This window comes from Dreissena polymorpha, chromosome 6, assembly GCF_020536995.1.
Source record: "Dreissena polymorpha isolate Duluth1 chromosome 6, UMN_Dpol_1.0, whole genome shotgun sequence".
Taxonomy (NCBI): domain Eukaryota; kingdom Metazoa; phylum Mollusca; class Bivalvia; order Myida; family Dreissenidae; genus Dreissena; species Dreissena polymorpha.
This window is the reverse complement of record NC_068360.1, coordinates 8,941,292-8,960,285: the sequence shown is the minus strand read 5'-3', so window position 1 is coordinate 8,960,285 and position 18,994 is coordinate 8,941,292. Positions and strand designations below refer to the sequence as shown.

At 36.3% G+C, this 18,994-nt stretch overlaps 2 protein-coding genes and 1 long non-coding RNA gene across 5 annotated transcripts in view; 2 read left to right on the top strand and 1 right to left on the bottom strand.

The window, feature by feature from the left end:
• The window catches only part of LOC127834693 (ecto-NOX disulfide-thiol exchanger 2-like), a 31,931-nt gene extending 24,759 nt beyond the window's left edge, over window positions 1-7,172 (top strand). The window contains exons 12-15 of one of the 3 annotated variants that reach the window (XM_052360714.1): window positions 551-726; window positions 1,828-2,037; window positions 2,740-2,824; window positions 5,350-7,172. In XM_052360714.1, the coding sequence (XP_052216674.1) occupies window positions 551-726; window positions 1,828-2,037; window positions 2,740-2,824; window positions 5,350-5,573 (695 nt within the window). In that variant the 3' untranslated portion in view covers window positions 5,574-7,172. The remainder of the gene's footprint in view (window positions 1-550; window positions 727-1,827; window positions 2,038-2,739; window positions 2,825-5,349) is intronic. The other 2 variants (XM_052360716.1, XM_052360715.1) reach the window with 2 other exon arrangements.
• Window positions 7,173-9,661: 2,489 nt separating this feature from the next.
• The window catches only part of LOC127833871 (transcription initiation factor TFIID subunit 6-like), a 43,582-nt gene continuing 34,249 nt past the window's right edge, over window positions 9,662-18,994 (bottom strand). The window contains exons 12-13 of the mRNA XM_052359361.1: window positions 12,409-12,615; window positions 9,662-10,894 (exon numbers count right to left, since the gene is read on the bottom strand). Of these exons, the coding sequence (XP_052215321.1) occupies window positions 10,715-10,894; window positions 12,409-12,615 (387 nt within the window). The 3' untranslated portion in view covers window positions 9,662-10,714. The remainder of the gene's footprint in view (window positions 10,895-12,408; window positions 12,616-18,994) is intronic.
• On the top strand, window positions 15,227-17,218 carry LOC127833873 (uncharacterized). Its single transcript, XR_008027657.1, has 3 exons — window positions 15,227-15,280; window positions 15,829-15,956; window positions 16,331-17,218. It is a non-coding gene; the product is annotated as an uncharacterized LOC127833873 (long non-coding RNA).

The window sequence follows — 18,994 nt, the reverse complement described above, 5'->3', positions numbered from 1 at the left end:
TGTGCCCTCAAGACGTTTCCTTTTATCTGAATATATAGTGCAATATTGTGACAAAAAAAACGTTGGGGAGCATCACCTGTCTCCAACGGTTTCTTGTTTCTATAGATATAGATGAGGAGAAGTTCCATGCAAAAATTTTAACAAAGAAGCTCATCAGGGATGACACTTTCTGCCTCAACTTAAATTTCACAAAGAAAAGACCCCCCCCCCCCCCAAAAAAAGAAGAAAAATCTGAAAGAAAGCAGAAAGTTTCGTCCCAGATGAGCTTGTACAGTCTACACAGGCTTATCTGGGACAACATTTAACACATGTGCATTTAACTGAATATTACCAGAACGTGACTCATATATTTATAGTGGAGAGTAGTATAGCAATAGTTGGGTTAAAGAATGAAAAGCTTTCTAAAGCAGCAGATTAATGGCCAGGGCTTGCGCTGTCGTTCGCCATTTGAGCCATTTGCGAAAATATTGACTCTTATTTAAAAAAAGCTTGTTAACAAACCAAAAAGCTTAACACAAATATTTCTGAATTAAATGCATTATATTTACAGTGGCGAGTCGTCTAGCCCTTGTGAACAACTTGAAGGATGAGAACGATGAGTTGAAGTGTCAGCTGGAGGTGTACAAGAACGAGGTGGCCGTACTGAAGCAGGAGACCGGCTCCTCCAGCACGGACAGGGAGAAGGAGGTCCGGTCTCTACAGATGGCCATGCAGGGCATGCAACAGGTGCGTGGGCAATGTGGATTGTTGAAGGTTTCAGTTGGTGGGGAATGCTGATTGTGAACGTTTCAGTTGAAGTAATAAATGGGTGGGGAAAGCTGAATGTGAAAGTTTAAGTGGGTGGGGAATACTGATTGTTAACATTTCAGTGGGTGGAGATTGATGACTGTTTAAGTTTCAGTGGGTGGGGAATGATGATTGTAAAAGTTTGAGAGGGCGTGGTAGGCTGATTGTGAATGTTTTTTTGTGGGTGCAACAAGTGGGTGGGGCATGCTGATTGTGAGAGTTTTATTTTGTGCAACAAATTGGTTGGGAATGCTGATTGTAAAGGTTTTACAGATGGTGGGAAATACTGGTTTTGAAAGTTTCAGTGGGTGAAACAGGTTGGGCAGGTAGGCTGATTTTAGATTTTGAAAATGTAAGTGCGTAAATAGGTGGGTAGGGAATGCACCTTGAAAGATTCAACAAGTGGGTGGGGAATGCTGATAGTAAAATTTTCAGTGATTGCATAAGTGGGTGGAGATTGCTGATGATGCACACATTGGGTTGGGAATGCTGTTTGTGTGATTAAGCCTTTTAACTTAAATTTTTCGAAACCCGAGGTATTGTCATAGCCAGCTTGTCGTCCGCCATCCACCATGATAAAACCTTTACATTGGCTCTCAAATCAAAGTGCTTCCAACTACAACTTTAAAACTTCATATGTTGATGCACCTTGATGAGTTCTACATGCCACACCCATTTTTGGGTCACTAGGTCAAAGGTCAGGGTCACTGTGACCTAAACAAAATTAAATAAATTCTGACAAGCTTTTATTTATTCAAAACTGCACCGGCAGCCGAGCCTTGGCATCCGTTATGCGGTGCTCTTGTTTTGGATTTATATTTTTTGGTAAGAACTTTGGTATGCTGTTTTTATGGTAAATGACTTCAGACTAGGCTCTCAATAGCCCTTTTCAAAATTTCTTGTACATATCATTAGAAGAAATTTTGTAAGTACACCAAAACAGATTTATTATAAGGTTAAGGTTTTGTCGATTCTCTTTCATAAGTTCTATTTCGCCAATTGTACCATCTGATGCTGTTATTGCTGTTGTTTCCATTATAGCAACTGATCACGGTCCGTAATGAACATATGGAGTACAAGAAGAAAATGGAACAAGAGAAATCCTCCTTGGTGTTGGAAAAGCAGATTGCCTTGGACAAATATGAGAACCTGAAATCTGAGAAACTGAGATCTGAACAGCAAGGCACAACAAGCAAAAATGACGAAGATAACCAGACGGAGGAAAAAGACAAAGCAGTAAAATATGTTTGGGTAATTTTGGATAAAAAGCAGGCTTGGTACTATTCAGGTCTAGTCCTGATATCAGGCTTTTAAATTCTTGATTTTCCTTATATGTTTATATTGAATAAACAGATTTCATGCTTTTAAATTCTTAATTTCCCCTGTATGTTCTTATTGAATAAACAGATTTCATGCTTTTAAATTCTTAATTTCCCCTATATGTTCTTATTGAATAAACAGATTTCATGCTTTTGAATTCTTAATTTCCCCTATATATTTATATTAAATAAAAAGATTTCAGGCTTTTTTTAATGCAACATTCAGGTTTGACATGTCTTAGTAATTGCCAGCCAGAACCGGGCTTAAAGATAATGTCTGGAATAAAAATGACCCTCATTTTGGAAAATGGATTTTACTAGCAATCCAAGTCCATTGAAACAAATATCAAAAGTTATCAATTAATAGGAATAAAATTCATGGCACTCGTACAGGATTCCTTCCACCTAATTTTGGTCTATTATATGACAGTGTGTACTCTGTGTTAAGATAGTTATGAACCAAAATCAGATGTGTTCTTGTACCCCCAAAACACTAATTCTTGGTATCCATTGAACAGTCTTAATTTGGTGTTTCAAATGTTCTGACAGTAATTGTCTGTATTAACATTTTATTATACATTATTAAAAGTGACTTAGATCTCATATCAATGTGATTGTTTCCTTGTTTCATTAGCAGACTGACCAGTCCAGTAAGGTTGGGGATGACACCATCAGCAGCACTGGCATACACTTCTCTGACAAAGAGGCACAACTTGTTGGTACGAGGGCTTACTTTATAACATGTTTATTATTATTTCCTTGGCGAAACAAACCAGTTAGAAGGGGCTTACTAATTGACGATCTATTGTCGTGGTTTAAGTATGTAAAGCATATTGACACTTTTGTCAGTTGTGATATATACTGCCTCAGTGCATAAAATAAAGTATGTGTGGCATACAATTTAGGTGCTATACATTTTGGCTGTAATAGCCTTCCCTTATACAATATTTCCTGCAAATAGAACATATATACAAATTTCCTCATAAATCTAGCTGCCCACCACAAATATATGGGGCCATTGTCTAGTGGGTCCATGCTTATAGTAAATTGTAACACAGATCTTTATAACTTAAACAAAATAATTTCAAGGTACAAACAGGAATGGCCTCTTGTATGTACCAATGGTAATTTAAATCCGACAAGTAAATTTAATAATGATTGTTTAAGATCGTTGTTGGCACAATATTGTTTGTAACCCTAGTTGTTTTTATAACACAAATCTAGCTTTTTTTCGATAAAATACATCCCTACAACTTATCCCATATTTTCTATTGCCGTCCCTACAACTTATCCCATATTTTTCTATTGCCGTCCCTACAACTTATCCCATATCTTTCTATTGCCGTCCCTACCACTAATCCCATATTTTTCTATTTCCGTCCCTACCACTAATCCTATATTTTTCTATTGCCGTCCCTACTACTTATCCCATATTTTTCTATTTCCGTCCCTACCACTAATCCCATATTTTTCTATTTCCGTCCCTACCACTAATCCCATATTTTTCTATTGCCGTCCCTACCACTAATCCCATATTTTTCTATTGCCGTCCCTACCACTTATCCCATATTTTTCTATTGCAGTCCCTACCACTAATCCCATATTTTTCTATTGCCGTCCCTACAACTTATCCCATATTTTTCTATTGCCGTCCCTACCACTAATCCCATATTTTTCTATTGCTGTCCCTACCACTTATCCCATATTTTTATATTGCCATCCCTACAACTTATCCCATATTTATGCCCCCCTTCGAAGAAGAGGGGGTATATTGCTTTGCTCATGTCGGTCCGTCGGTCTGTCGGTATGTCGGTCTGTCCGTCCACCAGGTGGTTGTCAGACGATAACTCAAGAATGCTTGGACCTAGGATCATAAAACTTCATAGGTACATTGATCATGACTCGCAGATGACCCCTATTGATTTTGAGGTCACTAGGTCAAAGGTCAAGGTCACGGTGACCCGAAATAGTAAAATGGTTTTTGAATGATAACTCAAGAACGCATACGCCTAGGATCATGAAACTTCATGGGTAGATTGATCACGACTCGCAGATGACCCCTATTGATTTTGAGGTCACTAGGTCAAAGGTCAAGTTCGTGGTGACCCGAAATAGTAAAATGGTTTCAGGATGATAACTCAACAATGCATACGCCTAGGATCATGAAACTTCATGGGTAGATTGATCATGACTCGCAGATGACCCCTATTGATTTTGAGGTCACTAGGTCAAAGGTCAAGGTCACGGTGACCCGAAATAGTAAAATGGTTTTCGGATGATAACTCAAGAACGCATATGCCTAGGATCATGAAACTTCACAGGTAGATTGATCATGACTCGCAGAAGACCCCTATTGATTTTGAGGTCACAAGGTCAAAGGTCAAGGTCACGGTGACCCGAAATAGTAAAATGATTTTCGGATGATAACTAAAGAACGCTTTTGCCTAGGATCATGACACTTCATAGGTACATTGAGCGTGACTCACAGATGACCCCTATTGATTTTCAGGTCACTAGGTCAAAGGTCAAGGTCACAGTGACAAAAAACGTATCACACAATGGCTGCCACTACAACGGACAGCCCATATGGGGGGCATGCATGTTTTACAAACAGCCCTTGTTTTCTATTGCTGTCCCTACCACTTATCCCATATTTTTCTATTGCCGTCCCTACAGCTAATCCCATATTTTTCTATTGCCGTCCCTACCACTTATCCCATATTTTTCTATTGCCGTCCCTACAACTTATCCCATATTTTTCTATTTCCGTCCCTACCACTAATCCCATATTTTTCTATTGCCGTCCCTACCACTAATCCCATATTTTTCTATTGCCGTCCCTACAACTTATCTCATATTTTTCTATTTCCGTCCCTTCAACTTATCCTATATTTTTCTATTGCTGTCCCTACCACTAATCCCATATTTTTCTATTGCCGTCCCTACAACTTATCTCATATTTTTCTATTTCCGTCCCTACAACTTATCTCATATTTTTCTATTTCTGTCCCTACAACTAATCACATATTTTTCTATTGCCGTCCCTACAACTTATCCCATATTTTCTATTGCCGTCCCTACAACTTATCCCATATTTTTCTATTTCCGTCCCTACAACTTATCCCATATTTTTCTATTTCCGTCCCTACAACTTATCCCATATTTTTCTATTGCTGTCCCTACAACTTATCCCATATTTTTCTATTGCCGTCCCTACAACTAATGCCATATTACTCTATTGCAGGCCTGGTGTGCTGCTTCCTTCACGTACATCCCACAGGAGCCTCGATTGACTACATCTGGTCGTACCTTCACCGCCTCGGCGTATCGTGCCGGGTGAGCGAGCTGGAAACCCTGCTTGAGAAGATCCCCGTCATCTTCCGACAGGAGCTCAGCGGAGTCGGGGCGACCATCGAACGTAGATGGCACTTCACCGGATACAAGAACCTTAGCCCTACTGGTCTTTAACGTGTGCGGTGCCGTGGGGTTGAACTGGTCATTTTGTTAGTGATAGTCTTGTGAGACAAGCACTCAATAGCGAAATGTTGAAAGTATTGTTTACTGATTGAAAGATGTGTAGCGATGAAATGAATGATACTGTGAAATCATTTACATCCGTTGACGTATCATGGTTATGAAAAAAGAAGAATATCGTCTGCAAGTCATGGTTATTCGAAAACTTGTTTGTGGTCATGTTTATTCGTGGATTTCTGATTATGGACTAGAAAGAGAAAACAGAGAAATTTGCTTTGGTCATTTTGGGGGGTATTTTTGTAAAATTTGTGGATTGGTCCAACCAGGAAATTTACGAAAATTAATGTCACAGAAATAATAATGATTTCACAGCACTTTGAAAACTGAATACACAAATGCTTACACGTTTTCTTATAAAACTAGTTTAGAAGACTGTACATCAGGAACCTTTTTGGATTCAGATAAAATCATGTGTTCAATGTTAAGATGAAGGGTACATTCTGAACACAGAAGTATTAAACCTTGTGGTTTATGTTGGAATATGTGAAATGACCGGGTGTAATAAAACCATTGTTTATGCTTTTTGATAATTTTTGAGTGTATAATTAATTTTTATGAAGTATTTTGCATAATTTTATTAAACATGAATGATAAAGACTAAAGCATTATGTTATATCAAGAAATGACACCCCTTGGCACATTTAGATTTTATTCCTGTCCAATGCCATTGTATAGCTTTCGCTATTATGATGAATAGTAACGGGCAAAAAGCTAAATGTAAAAATTGTTCATGATTTGAATTCCCAAAATATTCGACCAAGTGCCATATTGCACCGTACAATTGCAAGTTAAGTGTGTATAATTTACAAGTTATTGATTTGATTCATTTGTTAAGTGCATCTTAATTGTACAACAATACAGAACTGTACATGTCATTGTCTTGAAGAAGTTCGCATACCAAACAATGGTCTATTTGTATATTTACTGGTGAGAAGATACTCATATTGCCCATTTTTGTTTCATTGTGTGGTGTACTATCTAGTGTTAGTAAATATGTCATGTTTGATTTCACACTGTATCATCGAGACTTTCAAACTAGGGTTGTTGCAAAAGATTTATGTAAAAGTGAACTATTGCCAAAGTTCACCATAAAATTTCCTACAATTACACAGTCGACCACAGACAAGTAATCAAGGACCAAAATGTACATACAAAAAAGATGCTTGTGAGTCATGCAAGCAAATTTAATTTTGTATTAACTCTTTCAGTGCGGGAACCGAATTTTGAAGGCCTTTGCAAACAGTTTGGATCCAGATGAGACGCCACAGAACGTGGCGTCTCATCTGGATCCAAACTGTTTGCTATTCTGATAGTATTCTTTGAAAAAAATCGAAGAAAATGCTTATTTTAGAAATTCAGCAGACGACATTTTAGCAGAAGACAAATTTCCCAGCATGCAAAGGGTTAAGAAGTACTACTTGTATGTATGACTGTAATGATTTCTTGTTGTTGTTATGAGGGATCATTTTTAGTTTCTGAATGTTGTAAGATTAAATATTTTTTGCTTAAGACAAATAAAACATAAAGAAATAAGCATTGTTGTCAATAACTTTAGGAATAATGTTCCATTTATTATTGTTTATTGGTTGATAAACAATTATTTGGGATTTTCACTAAGATTTGTTTATTGGCTGCTTAACCATATTTGTGATTTACATGATCTTACATAATATTTTAACTGCGGAAAGAGTAGCTGTGGTTTTAGCTCACCTGAGCACAATGTGCTCACAGTGAGCTTTTGTGATCGCCTTTTGTCTGTTGTCGGTCATGCATCATGCGGCGTCAACCCTTGCCTTGTAAACTTTCTAGAGGCCACATTTATTGTCTGATCTTTATGATATTTGGTCAGATGATTTGTGCTAATGATATCTTGGACAAGTTTGAAAATGGTTCCGTTTGATTGAAAAATACGGCCACCAGGGGGAAGGGTTGGTTTTTTTTTAAATGGCTATAGTAAAACCTTGTTATAACTCTAAGAGGCCACATTTATTGTCAAATCATCATCAGAAGATTTGTCCCAATGATATCTTAGACGACAAAAATGGTTCCAGTTGCTTGAAAAACACTCTTGAGGCCAAATTATTGTTCCATCCTCATGAAACTTGGTCAGAACCTTTTTTCCCCAACGGTATCTTGGACGAGTTTAAAATTGGGTCCATTTGACTGAAAATCATGTCTGCAAGGGGGCAGGGCATATTTCCTTATATGGGATTACTTAAAACTTGTTAACACTCTTTAAGTCACATTGATTATCAAATCTTTATGAAACTAAATCAGAACATTTGTTTTAATGATATCTAGGATGAGTTCAAAAATGGTTCTTGTCTGTTGAAAAACATGGAATTAATCCTTATATGGCTATAGTAAAACCTTGTAAGACACTCTAAAAGTTACATTAATAGTTCACTCTGCATGAAACTTGGTCAGAACATTTGTTCTAATGATATCTTGGGCTGCACAGAACAGGTCAGTTCCTTTGTATCTCAGGTGAGCGACTTTGAGCATTTCAGGTTTTCTTGTTCAGCTTGTGTGCTCACTATTTAGACTCCTTTTTTCTTGGTTATCAGCCTGGTCTAGCGGATATCAAGGATCACAAGTGTTCATATATAAGATATTTTCACAAATGGCTCTGCCTTTTAAGTTATGGGTAAAAGATCAAGATGACAGCTGAGTGTATCACAATATTGGTTTCCGCAAAATGTCTAGAGAACACCGTAACCTATGGTCATCAAACTTGATTGGCTGGTAGGAAAGATGTATATTGGTTTTGAGAAATTTAGGTCAACCCGTCAAAGGTAAAGTTCTAAGAATGTGTGAAACATTAACAAAGTGTTTCCACACAATATCTAGAGAATGTTCAGATTCATTTATATGAGCTGTGCTCTGTGAAACAGGCTTGTAATACATGTGCGTTAAGTGTCGTCCCAGATTAGCCTATGCAGTCTGCACAGGCTGGAACAACACTTTCTGCTTTTTATTATCTTTCTTCGTTTCAAGCAAGTCTTTTCTTAGCATAAAACCAGTCTAGGTGGAAAGTACGGTCCCTGATTAGCCTGTGCAGACTGCACAGGCTTATCTGGGACGATTCTTTATGCAGATGCGTTAAACCTCCTTTTCACAAAGCACGGCTCATGTGATCTTTGAGAGTCCTAACAAAGATTGAGATTCCTGATAAAGACTTCTAATGTTGGGGAAAAGCAATATTTCAAGACAGCAATAGTCCTGCAGGACGAGTGCCTTACCATTTTTACTCATCCTGCAAACACATGCACTCAAATATGTGTGCAATAAAGATTGCAAGGGGCTAATATGACTCACAGTGTCCTATATCACTGTTTTCAGATTATTGTTGCCAGCTGATCACAATTATATTATAGTAATAAATACAGTTTATTAACTTGGCGGTTTATGCCTTTAAAATATAGATTTTAAGACGTGATACAAGTTACTTTATGATCGTACATCCACTGATTTGTTTTTCTATTTTCCAATGTTTGCTTTCTGTTTTGGACCTTTCAACCTTCCCCCCATCCCCTTTAAAGAACGTGTGTATGTCTGACATTTTACAGACTAAATTCATACTGGTTTAATAACCAAAATAGCTGTTAGATTGGGACACAGTTTTCCATAGCAACATGCACCTGCTGAATGAAATTAACAATCACAACTTCCAGTTCATTCGAGTTCTAATTTCGGAATAGATATGCATTTAGAAAAGGTATTTTTAATTTATAAACCAAGAGTCTTATTAGTCTGAAAATACATGTTAATAACTCGTCCTGTATGGTGAGAGCTTAGGTAAATTCACTCATCCTAAAGATATTTCTTGTCTATACGAGCGTACAAGTGGAATTTTTGTCCCCAGCCTATTGGTTTTCAAATTAAATGTTGAGGTTAAGGGAAACATTTGCTGCAATGTGAAGGGGAGGATTACAGGTTTTACAAATGTTTTGTTATTTCAGTAAGTATTTGTCTTATACAAAGAATAATAACAAACACAATCAATAAGACATACTGTCTGATAAATGTTCATGTTTATTTCATGCTTTTTGACAATAGGTCATACATAATTAAATATAATCAAGAGTTGAACAGTCAGACACAAGTCAGCTTTATATTTGTTTATACTGCATGTATCTACTCTGACATTAACATTCGTTGAAATAAAAGTTTTCTCTGAATTCCTTTAAAAGTTTGTCTTGAACTCAATGGTGTACACTCCTAAATTATAAAATAAACTTAATATAAATTTCAGTTCTCGTCCTAACTGAAAATCATGTCAATAACAACATACAAAATTACAAGTAATCCATACAATCTATGTATGATGTATATATTTTGACAAACCCACCATGCCAGTTTTACTGAACTTGAATTAGTCAGAATTTTGTTCATGATTGCTTACGAAAAGACTGCTCAAATAAGGCCTTGATTGCCTGTAAAATTGCGAATGGAATAAGTATTTATGGTGTCAATTCCAAAGCAAGGTAGCGTCAAATTTCAATCTTGCACTGTTAAATAGGTCTTATTAAGGAATCGGGTATAACAGCTTCCTTTGGAATTATGCAAACAAAAGTATCAAGTTTCAAAACATTTCTTTTCATGCTAACTTAATCCTAAGTTAGTGACTGGATGTTTCAAGTTTTTAAATGGTGGAAGTCAAAGGCAAAAGTGTTCCAAGGACCATAATATGTTTAGAACACTTGCAATTCTAAGAACTAACTCTTCAACACTTATATATTTCAAGGACAATAACTCTTATTCAACACTCTTACATTATAAGGAACACAACTCCCTTAACATACACACATTCAAATGACCATAACTCTGTCAACACTGACATATTCCACAGGCAATAACTCCCTGAATCAAGTGTGTGTTGCGTTCTAAGGTCCATAACTCCCTGTAAGAAGTTGTGTGTTGTGTTTTAAGGTCCATAACTCCCTGTACCAAGTAAGTGTTTTGTTCTAAGGTCCATAACCCCCAGTATCAATTGTGTGTTGTGTTCTAAGGTCCATAACCCCCCATATCAAGTGTGTGTTGTGTTCTAAGGTCCCTAAATCTGCGTCACAAGCTCAGGAGGTCCCAGGCTCTTGTTTCACAATGGAGACTTGAGTGGATTGATCAGGGGTGGTAAACATGTGCAAGGTGTTCATTTGCACTTGAGCGGTCTGGGCCTGAGAGCTTGGCATCACGACGATCTTCTGTGCGACAGACGACGGATTGACCAGACTTTGTGGAGTGCCAGGTAACACCTGAAATGTATTTAATATTTATTGCAACTGTTTTCAGACCGTTTATAAGCTATTCATAAAAAAATGACAAGATTTATCAGTCACCAGTTCATATTAGTATGTGATACAAATATGATATGATAGATACTTGATAGAAAAAAATAGATGTTTTGCTATGCCAAAAGCAAGTTTTTTTCTTTTTCTTGCTTGAAAACCTGTAAGTTTTTAACTCTAAATCTTAAAAGACAAAAATATTAGTATATTTAAACTAAGTTGAGCATCAATATTCAAGATAACATACCAAATTTAATACATCTGGATGTTGCATTTTTAGAGATGTTAATTATTGCTTACTAAGTTAATAGTAACAAGAGATGTGTTTGTCAGAAACACAATGCCCCCTACGGCGCCGCTTTGAAGCCATATATTTGACCTTTGACCTTAAAGAATGACCTTGACCTTTCGCCACTCAAAATGTGCAGATCCATGAGATACACATGCATTCCAAATATTGAGTTGCTATCTTCAATATTGCAAAAGTTATGACCAAGGTTAAAGTTTTGGGACAGAATGACAGAGGGACAGAATGGCAGACAGACAGGCAAAAACAATATCCCCCCGATCATTCGATCCGGGGGCATAAAACTATTAATGTTACAGAAGTTAAAGGGGCATTACTTTTGTTATTGTTTTGACAGTAAAGATAAACATTGTCCATTCCTAAATTCATGTAATAAGGAAGAATGCCTTCAAGTTTGTTGTATGTTGAAAAGGGTAGGAGAGTGCCTGCAGACAAGTTTGAGTAAACAGACAGATCAGTTTACAGATGTCCATGGTGACTCCAGTATATATCCCCTTTTACCTTGTAATGTGGGGTACAAAAATATTTTCAAACTGATTTAAGGCAGCTGTTTAAGCCTCTATAACGCTCAAAATCAATGAAAATTTTGTAAAGTATTTCGTAAAATAAAGTTTACACCTAAACAATCAGTGTTCCTTATAGCAATAGCCACAATGTAAACGCTAAATGTGGTATGATTACATAGATTTTTGTAGATACAAAATGCTTGTTTTTATTTATTTTTGACACAATTAATTCCATTTTCATTTCCCACGAAATATCTATTCATAAGACACACAAACACTAAAATGGTACCATGAAAGTGTTCATCTGTCATATGAATAGATATTGTTGAGGGATATTAAAATGAAATTAAATATGCAAAACAAATAATAAAAATAACCATTTTGTATCTACAAACATCTATTTTACCAGACCACATCTGGCGTTGAAATTTCGGCAATTGCCATAAGGAAACTGATTTTTAATTTTTTACCTTTATTTTACAAAATATTGTACGAAAGTTTCGTTGATTTTGAGTAGTAATGGGGCTTAAAAGTGTTAATTGTTTCATTTAAAACAAGTATTTGAATTGTTATACTTATTAGAGAATTGCCATGACATATTGTGCATTTCAGCTTATTTATTCCAGGTTCATTTAACTTCACAGTGAGCATAAAAATCTGTTCTATACCTTTACAATGGAAGTGCCTGCAGGTGATTGCATGGGCATAGAGGCCCTGGGTTGTTGCATGATGACAAACTTCTGTCCGGGAGTGGAGCCGATACTGGGGGTGGTGGGGGTGCGGGGGATGGCCAGCCCGGCTGGGAACTGGGCAGACGTGGGTGTCTGGGGCGTGGACAGGGAACCTGGACCACCAATCAGTATGTGGGACTTGGCCTAGAATGTGAATACCAAACACTTTACTACACAACTACCAAGGCCATTGCACATTTTCGTTTTAACTAAAATTAGAATATTGTTTAACATTTCTGGCTAACCAATACTTCAAAATTCAGAATAAAAGTGGATAGGGAAATGAACTAAATGTAAGCAAATATTTTTAAATTGTGCTTTCTGTTTGTTTGATTCTTTACCGTTCAATTCCCGAAATTGAGGCTATAATTTTAGACAAATATATAATTTTTAGAATGGGAATCCTGCCGAAAAAAAATTACCCCAAAAAGCCAGTATTATTATGTCGAGGCATGTTCTTTTATTGATATTAAACTTCAGAGGAGTAAAATGTAATGACCTACTTAAGAATGGCCATACAAGCTTCACAAAAACTCTTAATCTCTAAAAAAATTGCCTTAATTTTTTAGATTCTACTTTTTAGCGCAGTCACATCTTATTTGACATTAGCATACATGTATGGTTTTGCAAAATCCTCTGATTTCTTGTACCAAATTTTTAAATTCATCTGCTATGTTCTTTTCAAACTTCTTTTTTCTGGAGGACTACACAACTGATTGATGGATAGAACCAGAGATTGCTTGCCAGAAAAAAGACAAAATATAGCAAATAATGATACCAAGTTTCATGATCATATCATATGACGTTGTTCAGTAATTACAACATTGAGTTTTGTTCAATATTTCCTGACCTGACTTTATACCTCTGGTGACAATCCAGAGATCACATTATTCCAACATAGTCCATTACATGTTAACCAAATATACATAAAGGGAACCAGCTATAACTGCTCCAGGTAATGAACAGGAATCTTCAGTTATTCCAACATAGCCAATTACATGTTTACCAAATATACATAAAGGGAACCAGCTCTAGCTGCTCCAGGTTATGAACAGGAATCTTCAGTTATTCCAACATAGCCCATTACATGTTTACCAAATATACATAAAGGGAACCAGCTATAACTGCTCCAGGTTATGAACAGGAATATTCAGTTATTCCAACATAGCCCATTACATGTTTACCAAATATACATAAAGGGAACCAGTTCTAGCTGCTCCAGTTTATGAACAGGAATATTCAGTTATTCCAACATAGCCCATTACATGTTTACCAAATATACATAAAGGGAACCAGCTATAACTGCTCCAGGTTATGAACAGGAATCTTCAGTTATTCCAACATAGCCCATTACATGTTTACCAAATATACATAAAGGGAACCAGCTCTAGCTGCTCCAGGTTATGAACAGGAATCTTCAGTTATTCCAACATAGCCCATTACATGTTTACCAAATATACATAAAGGGAACCAGCTATAACTGCTCCAGGTTATGAACAGGAATCTTCAGTTATTCCAACATAGCCCATTACATGTTTACCAAATATACATAAAGGGAACCAGCTATAACTGCTCCAGGTTATGAACAGGAATCTTCAGTTATTCCAACATAGCCCATTACATGTTTACCAAATATACATAAAGGGAACCAGCTATAACTGTTCCAGGTTATGAACAGGAATCTTCAGTTATTCCAACATAGCCCATTACCCAGCAAACATGCACATATGGGTCCCATATGGGCTGTTTCTGGGCAAACCCATATGGGAAAGCCCATATGGGAGTCATTTGGGTCCAATATGGGCTAGCCCATATGGGAATGCCCACAAGGGTCCCATATAGGTCCCATATTATTGCGCTATCGGGAAAAATATGTAAACTTGTATTTCTTTGATTAAAAACTCATTTCTTAAAACGTATGTAGGACTAACTTGATCTAAACTGCTAATATTCTACCCAAAAATAGAAAATCAATGCATAAGCAAATAATATGCGGCCCATATGGGTCCCATACGGGTCCCATATGGGAGTCATTTGGGAGCTATATGGGCCTGCCCATGTGGGAATGGCGATAAGGGTCCCATATAGGTCCCATATTATTGCGCTATCATGAAAAAGATGTAAACTTGAATTTATTTGATTAAAAACTCATTTCTTAAAACGTATGCTGGACTAACTTGATCTAAGCTGCTAATATTTTACCCAAAAATAGAAAATCAATGGATAAGCAAATAATATGCAGTCCATATAGGTCCCATATGGGTCCCATTTGGGCTGCCCAACAAAGGACAAAATCAGCTACCGGGCTGTTTCTGGGCAAACCCATATGGGTAAGCCCAAATGGGAGTCATTTGGGACCTATATGGGTTAGCCCATATGGGAATGCCCTTAAGGGTCCCATATAGGTCCCATATTATTGCGCTATCAGGAAAAAGATATAAACTTTTATTTTATTAAAAACTAATTTCTTAAAACATATGTATGACAAACTTGATCTCAACTGCTAATATTTTACCCAAAAATATAAAATGAATGCATAGGCAAATAATATGCAGCCCATATGGGTCCCATTTGGGCCGCCCAACAAAGGACAAAATCAGCTATCGGGCGCACATTTTTTTTGAAAATTCTGTTTTTGATATGGCTTTGTTTTAAATAATGTATATACTATGAATAATATGAAGTTATTTTCAAGAGATAATTTCAATTTGAATAATCGCGCAGAAAAATAAAGTATTTAAATAATATGCGCATGCGCAGATGTTAATTCCGCCTCGCGAAAACATTCAAGACAAAAACACTCGAAACGGTAATTTGTTAAATTGTGATATTATACACGTAATTATATATTTCTTTTGAAATCAGATATATATTGCTGATCACGCATTATTTATTTATCTGTTACTTCAATGAATGCCTGTGTGTTTAATAATTTAAATTGCATATTATTTCTTCATCGCTTTGCCTTTGTCATGTATTTTCGCGACGTAAGTCGTAACGTTCGTTTATCGCCATAGATCAATCTCTTAGTTAAACTGCTTAATTCAACTTGATTCTGCCTAAAATTCAATACAAACTATTTATGGCAGACAGGCGCATGTCTGACAAAATGAAACACTAAATTAGTAATCATGCTGATGCATGAGAATCTTACATATCTCATACATTGATAATATTAATTGAAACGTATAATATAATGTCTTTTATAGGTCTTTGATTACTTGCACGCAAGCCAAGGTTGTCTGCCTGTGGACAAATTTTAATGATTATTTAAACACATATTTGCAGAATATTAAAAAAGTCTGTGTATTAGGAAATAATTAATTTCGTAATGTTTATTGTACAAATTTATTTCAGAAAATAAAATATTCACCACCACCTGGTTTGCCAACATCGTCTTTACAAGGAATGTCCAGCAGTGCATGACAGAGGCCGGTCACTCCCATTAAGTCCAGCTGAAGAGCCTTCCCAGTTTATAGGACAAAGTAACTAATTTTTGTGCTTGAAACTTTAACTTAAAATAATTTCAGTTTTGGAATTACTGCTTATTAAATGATAGTTAATTACATAAATAAATGATGTAAACAGATAATCCAACTGAAAAAATAAATAAAATACACAGTCATTTAGTGATCTATAATAATACATACTTCTACTAATAAAAGAAACAAATTGACGTTGACGGGCATATAGGTGCAAGTTGCTATAATCAGCCCTAGCCGTACAACAGCTGTTGGGACAAATCGGGCCCACCGCCGTTATATCGGCACACATCCGATATAATTATATAAGACCCAGCTGTGATTTATATTATTGTCAACATAATTTTAGGTACAGTTCTTTTTTACTCTGTCTTCAGATGCAGTTACACAGATTTTAACGGTGTTGGAAACAATCAGAGACGAGAACAGGGAAATGAAGCGGATGCTGCAGCGGCTCTTGGCTAGGTCAGCTACTGATGACGAGCCAATGCAACTGCCAGAGAACATCAGTCTTCCAATTGGAACATTTGAGCAAATGGATGAGTTTGAAGAGCATCTTGGTGATGAAGCTACGATCCATCTTTTCTAGGACTGCTGCATAGTTCAAGTTTTTTTATCAAATATATTAAGCAATGTTGTCAATGTAATTGACAGTTCTTTCTTCATTGATCCTAAACCATTCCTTTAAGGCTCATCTTCTAAGAAAGCATACAATTTTTTTATCTGGAAATGAAATGGTATATATTCCTTTGCAAAAGAAGAAACAGCATTCCAGTTTTTAAAGGTTTTAAAAGACATATATATATATATATATATCATGTGCAATTACGAAAAACACTAGAATGTATGAAGATATCAAAGATAATAATATGGACTTGTTCTCGAAAAAGGATTTGCCATTTATTTGAGTTTTGGATTTTTTTGCAGGGTTTTTAATTTCTAGTTTATAAAATATTTTGTTTAGTCTTGCAAGTATGTTTCAAAGCTCTAGATAAGGATTTGTGAAATTAGTAACGGTATTGCCACTGACAGAAAGAAAAGGAGTAACGCTGAAAATCAATTAGTACCTGTACTACCATATCCAAAAATACAGGTAGTACTGTACTACCCGTGTTCTTGGATATTGATGGGTGTATACCTTACTTTACAGAAACATTTGCAGCAATTATAATAAATATATTTTGCTTCTTAAACAGTTACTTTATTAGGTTTTCCATTCTGAATTATGATGCAAATACAACTACACATTAAAACTCATGACTAAATACTATAACTTTATTTTGCTTGACAAGAAAACACAAGCCAACTTGTAAGCTAAGTAAATGAACACCAATGTCACTGTCTCATCTCAAAAGAATCATTGCTTTAGCAGTCAACTGTCAAAGTTGGCATAGACTATGCCAACTATTACAGTTAAACACTCAAGCAAACACTTCAACTGGGCTTACAGATTGAATGTCAGAATGGTTAGACGACCGTATGTAGCCATTATATGACAACAAAGTGTTTATTTGAACCGCTTTCGGTTAAGCCGGCCTTCCATGCTCGCAGACATATTGTTTTTGACGGGCTTACAAGTTACCGGAATCACGCCACAGAATAGATAATAATACTGGAACCCAGTCTACAACTTTTCGGTAATTTAAATTAATGAAAGAGGCCGTTAGGTTAGAGACCAACAAATATGCCGCCCTGACACCGACGTATCAGTACGGCCAGATTTTTTTCGTAAATGCGTAAAAGGGATATTAAAGTCGTAATTGTACGTCCAGTTCATAAAAATAAATGCGTAAGCCTTCATGAAAAAGCCATATTTACGTCTGTACGGCCCTTATCTGGAGCTCTGATGTTTTCTACAAATGTTCTTTGAGTACATGGTGTGTGATTTGTATTGGTTAAAGATTTAATATGCATGGGTATGCTTTTGAGTAATGTGTAGTACATCAGGAAAATACTTGAAGGTATTCTGTATATGTATTATATATTAAATATCAAAATAATAGAAGTCCTTAATTCTATAGTTGTATAACTGGTCAACATATATAATGTTATAGAAAAACGTCTTATTGCTTGAAGTTATGTCTTTATTGTTCCATGAAATAGTTTTACTGTTGGTTTGGGTTTATAGATTATGAGTAACATTACTCCATGCGGATAGAACATTAGATAGAAACATGTTTTCGTTAGCAACTTCATGTAAAATATTTTTGCTGATGTTTCATTCAAAAAGTTAGGAATCACCATATTATTTTAGAATTCTCTGGTAGAATAGTTAACGTGGGATCCTCCTGCTATGTATGTATGTATCCATTTATATGTGTGTAATACTTTATGTGAATAAAAGATGAGAGTACTTTAATAAATTTTTAAGTCTTTTAACAAAAACCTTGTATTTCTTGCAGGATAATGATATTTAGCTCTTGAACATTTTGATATCGCTCTGTTCCAGCAAGAAGAAATAGATAAAACATTTCAAAAAATGAAATTGGAAGTACATGTACAAGAATCTTTTGTCTGATGTTCAATTTGAACACAGTATTTCATGTTTGCAGCCTACATATTATTTCTAACATAACCTGAATTTCCATTAATGTGTTGTCCAAAATTTTACAGGCTCTGTGTACCCATATTAAATACAATGCTACCAGTTTGTAGCCCATATTTAGAACAATACTGCCCGTATGTAGCCCATATTGAGTAAAAGGGCTGCCTGTATGTAGCCCATATTGAGTAAAAGGGATGCCCATGTTGGACCTATATGGGTCCCATGTGGGCACCTATATGGGCCCCATGTGGGCTGTTAACATGGGACCCAGATGGGTAGTGCAACCGGGCTCCACATGGGTCCTATCTGGGCTGCCCCATATACTTTCATGGGGCAGCCCAGATGGGACCCATGTGGAGCCCGGTTGCACTTCCCATCTGGGTCCCATGTTGGCAGCCCACATGGGGCCCATATAGGTGCCCACATGGGACCCATATGGGTCCCATATAGATTGTTTGCTGGGTACATGTTTACCAAATATACATAAAGGGAACCA